The following is a 6392-nucleotide window of genomic DNA, read 5'->3' on the forward strand; positions in this document are numbered from 1 at the left end:
CCTTTTCGCTGTTGTGTAATTACGAAAGTTCATCAAGTAAAACTGTGTTTTGAAAGAAATAAGAAAGAATCTGGAAAGCGCTTGTAATAAGCAAAACAATCCTCGGACACAATTGTATGTACACTGCAACACTGGAACGAACAAAAAACAGCCCATCAAGTGTGAATACCATGTGAAGCCTTCATGGGTAGTATAGAAGGACAAGGTTTCAGTCAGTATATAGGGGAACACACCACAAAAACGTATCGCAGTAAACTATATCAATGTATATGACAGGCTTTTTAAAGTATTTTTTATGGTTTTGTTTCATCCGCAAGGCCAGATTTATGTACTCCTCCAGACAAATTGATTTAGCCTAGCTGAACCACCAGCCCAACCACCCGCCAGATTTTCAGTGTGTTCAAGAGTCGTCTGCCTTTTTGGGGGTGGGGGAAGTGGTGGGCGTGGGGATGCCTGGTGAATATTCAACCTGTATAGTAATGTGAGCCATGGCTTTGACACGTAGTGGGAGCGCGGAGCACACAAGTCTGTGGTTGTGAAAAGAGATTATCGTCTGCTTCTCCTTAGGTCCTCAACTCTGGTTTGTCACACGATCAATGATTCCTTGATTTTTAAAACGAAAAATGTTATTTTACAGCTGCGGCAGTTTCATACTTCTGTGAACGATTTGCAAACCAAAATGCAATGTACAGTAGACATGGATTATATTTTAGAATTATTGCACTCAGACTGTTTGTAAATATGGCAAACTAAAAGAAGGAATGAATGAGTGTGACTGTGTCCCTTTTTTTTAGTTCTGAAATTAATTCCTGGGATGGTTTAATCATATCTGATTCAACGGCTTTCTGTTACATTAAACGTATATTAGAAAACAATCGTCACAAATACGCTCTTTCTGAGCCACCTGCATGCTCTTTCATTATTTGGTTTCAGTCTATTATTGATTGACTGTCGACCCGTCAGAAATCAGGGAAACTCACACGCACATCTAAAAATAAGCTCTTATCGACGGGAGATGAAATGAGCCCAGCGCCTATATGATTACAGAGGCATCGGTATCTGCACATGAATTTGCCATTATTCTGGGGTTTTGTATGAATAATATGAATACGAATCAAAACATGTCATAGCCATAGGTATCAGAATGGCCCTGCACATAAGGTATTTTAAGGAGGAAAAATAAATCACCTCGTGCATAATGACAAAATATCCATATGTTTGCATTCATATTTGAGAATTAGCACTCGGGTAAAATAACAGGCTATTTTGATTTTTCTTAAGATGGGAAGATGGTACATGTGATGGAAGGTTAATTCAACTTTGACAGTTCATCCTGATGAACTAAGGTGGTAATGTGAATTTAAGATAGTTTTATGAGTTAACTAACCTAGCACGGTTCAATCATTACCAAGCAAACCGCAATCCACGTTACCAGTCGGTTTAATTTAAAGGTGAACTGATTTTGTATCGAAAAAAGGATGGTAAACAATGTATAAACAAACACAATTTAATGAAGAGTGGGTGAACATTTCTGTAATATTAACTTGACTGCAGGTATCAATATGCTGTCATTTTATTTAACAATTGTGCAGCAATGCACAAAAATGTTGCGACATTTTTGCACTTGAAAGCAAAAGCTGAGTCAATATAATAGATGCACACATAGATGGGTTACCCTACACATGTGAACTCATCAACTTAATGCCTTAAACCCTTAAACCCTTAACAGGCATAAAGGTCTTCAACCAACATGGGACATACTGATGTATCCAGCTATGTGTGGGTGGTGCAAGATCTTTACCAAAGATGGAGGCGCACGGGCGCAGCACAGCTGAACCCCTTCATAGGAATCAAAGATATTATCAACATTGTTTTTAATCTTCACACTCCAAATGCCAGCGAAGCACATCATTTACGAGGCAAATGGCCCCTCACTGAGCTCCGGATCAGAAGGGTCTCAGCTCCCTCCACGATGGCGCCGTGAGGCCCCGTCCGGTCTTCAGCCAACCCGCCCTGTTCCGTCCCCGTTCCTTCCCGTCCCCGGAGCGCGTCGGGCCTACATGCTCGCCGGGAGCTTCTGCGTCCTGTTCTTGGTGGCGATTCCCGTCCTCTGGAACTCCAGCTTCTCCTTGATGTACTCCTGCTTACACTCCTCATAGAAGACTGGATCTCTGTAGCTGTCGGGCGTACATACAAACTCAAAATTATGTATTATTCTTTCTATAACGGTAACAAAAACAGCAAGATGGTGGCTTGGAGTGGGCGTTGCACAATGTACACATATTATCTAAAACAAGCTTGCAAAACACTCACTAGACTGTCAGGCATTCCTTCAGGGCTGCGTTCTGCTCCCTGCATTTGAGCACCATCAGGAAGCCAGAGTCCTTGCAGCAGACGTTAAAGGCTGTAGGGGAGGAGGAGGGGGGGGTTTAGACAGCCATACCAAGACTGCAAACGGTTTGACTATGTTCATCATCGGCTCTGCAAAAATGCAAAGGCTAACAAATCATGAACAATTCCTCTCCGATGCTGTATATAGCACCTGCTTGTACATCTGGTCCACACTACAGAACGACACAAACCAAACTAAAATATGGGTTATGAATGATGATGTGTATATTTACCCCCAGACATATAGAAAACGTTTTTCTTTTATATTTATGAGATACTGCCGACATACCAAAAAAAACTGCTAATGCCGCACTCTTCATTTTTGTAGTCCAATGTTGATCGTATCCCTTGATTGTTCCAAGCTGAAGAACCTGCTAAATAACATTCTGACCCTTGCCAAGAACAAACTGCATTACTTTTCTACACCACATCACATACCTCAGGGAGGTAAGAGTGGTCGCCTCTAACATGACGTTTATTAATTCCCAAAGCGCGGTCGTGGTGTCCCTGACCCAAGCAGGTCGCAGGGGACAGTAGACACAAGCCTGGTGTTGAATGCTTTCAGTCGTTACCCTCTTAGCCAGCGTTCTCTGAAAGACTTTGAATTAACCATGACCCACTACCCGCCCCCCCCCCCCCCCCCGCCCCCCAATCTCCGTCAACAAACCCCCACCGAACCCCTCAAAGGAGCGTGTGCAAACCGCCACCCAACCGCCGTAATAATTACCTTTATTATCACCGTGGTTAATGCACACACACAGGAACGTGTGCACACGCGCACACACAAATCGTCAGGATGCGGACATTAACAAAAACCCATTTGGAGAGGCAGAGCAGTGAGACTAATCTAATCAACAAACACTTCAAGTCTCAGGGCACCGCTAGTAGCTGCACAGGGCAGGACTCTCGTCTCTGGACACACACACACACACACACACAGACACACACACACACACACACACACTTAATTTAATCAGTTCACTCTTATCGCCCATAAAGGACACTATGATGTTATATTTCAGGATGAAAGGACGGCTTCGGTACGGTGTCATCTGAGCCTTCAGGTATTGCCATGTGCACATAAAGGTGCAGCCTGACAGTTTGGGAAGCAGTGGGGGGGGGGCCCACCTGACAGTGTTCTGCTCTGCACGCTACGAGGGACAGCCTGTCACAGGTCAGGTTTTATCCAGGCTACCTATTCTAGCCTACATTCAGGGACATGCAAGGAGAGGTAACAGGCCAGGTTTGTGTTGTTTTGTTCTGGGTTTAAATTTACGTTTTAAATACTAAGGGTTGATCATACATCTGAAATATTTTTACAATTTTGATGACATGTATATATTTATTTATTTTTTATTGGGAAAATCAACTGATTTTGTCTGACAGAATCTAACAAACAAAGAGGAGCGATATGGGCTGTAGAGGTGAATCATCTAAGATTTCGCCTATAGCGTTGTCAAACTTCTGGGTCCAAGATCACTGCCAATGTGGCCAACTCAGAAAAGAGCGCTACCACTACCATAAGGTTTCTGTTAAATCTATAAAAAGATAAATAAACTGTGCACCAAGACTATCATGATTCTAAAGCACTCCAATCAATCAAATACATGTAACAAGCATGACTTGGCTTCCCTTCAATGGTTTAACACATTCACAGAGGGCGGCAGTAGCTCAGGAGGTAGAGCGGGTTGGCTGGTAACCTGAAGGTTGTTGGTTCGATCCCCGGCTCCTCCTAGCTGAGTGTCGAGGTGTCCTTGAGCAAGGCACCTAACCCTGACTGTTAGCTCCCGACGAGCTGGCTGTCGCCTTGCATGGTCGACTCCGCCGTCGGTGCGTGAATGGTGAATGTGAGGCAATATTGTAAAGCGCTTTGAGTGGCCAATGGTTAGAAAAGCGCTATATAAATGCAGTCCATTTACAGACCTAGTGGTGCGGTACGATAACATGCCTAGTGGGACTTTTATTTTGAAAAGCCAATTAAAATGGCCGATTTTGCAGGGTAAACAAATTCATATTTTTGCTATACACAATGAAATACACACCAAAACGTTAACTCCTCAAAACAATATGTAAACACACACCTTGGACTTTCTCATGGCAGAGCTCCTTGGCCTTCTCTCTCATCATCTTGGGGATCAGAACATCTGTCTCCACGTGCCTCAGTTTAGGCTCTGAAAACACAACGTAGAGGACAACTCAGCCTCCTCCACAATCCACGGAGCAGGTGAGATGTTACTAATTCATTAATCCATTCATTTAGTTGTAGGGCATCCAGCATTTGACTAATAAACACACCGACGGCGGTGTCAACCATGCACGTCGAAAGCCCGGCTCCTCAGGGGCAGTTAGGGTGAGGTGTCTTGCTGAAGGACACCTCAACACTCAGCTAGGAGCAGCGGGGGATCGAACTAGCAACCTTCCGATTACAAGTCAACACGCTCTGCCTTAAAAATATAAACCAGCTATTGAGAATCTCATCTCAGGAGGACGAAGCCCAGTCTAACTCCATTGGAGATGGTTACATTACTAATATTACTTGTCTTCTAGTCACACACACCTCATGGGGAATATATCATAAAGTTAAGGGACAGATAGGACGCTGTATATATTCCTAATCGGCTATCATCGTCAGGATATCTCTGTCAACATTGAACAGGTCGGGTCCATGGTGCATGCCATGTCGGATATGTAACGTGAGGCATCGGTTATTCAATGTTTATGTTCTCCTGCCTCCGTGGAGGATCATCCAACCCACCAGTGTTAAACCCGCTGTCTATGAGAAAACATAGCAGGCGTTACTTAACACACACGATTACATTACCTGCTTGAACGGCTTCCATTGAGTATCGTTTTCTGTTTGCAGGTGTAGTCTGAAAGCAGGAGATGACAGAAAGCAATGTGACGACCGAAAATGACCTCCAAGACACGCGAAACACTTCCGCTACCGGAAGAAGAACGGTAATAAAACTACAACTCCCAGGTTCACCGCTGAGAGAGGCAGACTGTCACTCAAAAGCCTTTTGTAACCTGGTTGTTGTTTTCTTGATTGCTCATCCTCTGTGCAATTAATTTTTTGTTGATAAATCCTGCCTACAATCTTTTATACATATATATACATATATATATAAAATCTATAAAAAATTGGCATATATATATAATGTATATATTTATAATGCATATATATATATATAAAATATGTATTTATACATTTCGTTGAAGAAATGCATATATGAAGACAAAACATATTTGAACCACACGGTTGTATGTCGAAAGACCATTGCACAGGCTCACTACACTTGGTTGCAAGACAAGCTTCTTTCACATATCAAGAGAAGCTACATCCATGCTACTATATTGATGTAGAATGTTACAGGCCCATAGGTTGTTCATATATTTCTTTAGATATAATTGTATTCATTTGTTTTTTTATCTTTCCAAAAAATAAGTTTGCTATATACTGCTGTTTTCCTTTAAATATAATCATATTATTATGCTTGTTTTTTATTGCTTTTCAACATAAAATGTAAAGCTGTAGTAGTGAATCCCCCCCCCCCAAAACACACACACACACACACACGCACACGCACACGCACACGCACACACACTCACAATGTAAAGCTCCGAGTGCCTTTAAAAATGGTCTGCAAACGCAACATAAACAATACTACTAATGATACCATAACATCAATTCAAGAACCTGCTTCTATTCTACAGCCGTCCCACAGAGACGGCGTGAATACGATCCAAACACGGGCCGTGTTCCCCGGCGCGGACCACCAGGGCCTCTCCACACCGCTGGCACGGGAACACGTTAATAAGGGGAAGCAGGTCGGCAGGTTGGCACGCTGGCCTCTGTATCAGGAGAAGTGGGCCGTCACCCACCGATCCAATATCAGCGGAGCAGCGGGCGCCCCTCAACCTGGCAGAAGGGAGGTCAGCGAAGTTAAACCCTCTTACAACACGCCTCAGTGCCCGGCCCACCACCAGCCACCCAACTGTCC

The 6392-nt window shown here is 43.4% G+C and overlaps 1 protein-coding gene across 2 annotated transcripts; it reads right to left on the reverse strand.

The window, feature by feature from the left end:
• Positions 1-1457: 1457 nt before the first annotated feature.
• On the reverse strand, positions 1458-5365 carry cmc1 (C-x(9)-C motif containing 1). Of its 2 annotated transcripts, none has more exons than XM_056602700.1 (4): positions 5213-5358; positions 4473-4595; positions 2314-2404; positions 1458-2177 (listed from the first exon to the last, which is right to left on the reverse strand). In XM_056602700.1, exons 2-4 carry the CDS (start codon positions 4516-4518, stop codon positions 2057-2059), a joined length of 258 nt encoding a protein of 85 aa, XP_056458675.1. In that variant the 5' UTR covers positions 4519-4595; positions 5213-5358; the 3' UTR covers positions 1458-2056. The 2 variants fall into 2 exon arrangements, with proteins under 2 accessions (XP_056458675.1, XP_056458674.1); XM_056602699.1 differs by having other exon boundaries at positions 1463-2177; positions 4473-4562; positions 5213-5365.
• Between the last annotated feature and the right edge of the window lie 1027 nt (positions 5366-6392).

The sequence above is a fragment of the Gadus chalcogrammus genome, chromosome 11, assembly GCF_026213295.1.
Source record: "Gadus chalcogrammus isolate NIFS_2021 chromosome 11, NIFS_Gcha_1.0, whole genome shotgun sequence".
NCBI lineage: Eukaryota > Metazoa > Chordata > Actinopteri > Gadiformes > Gadidae > Gadus > Gadus chalcogrammus.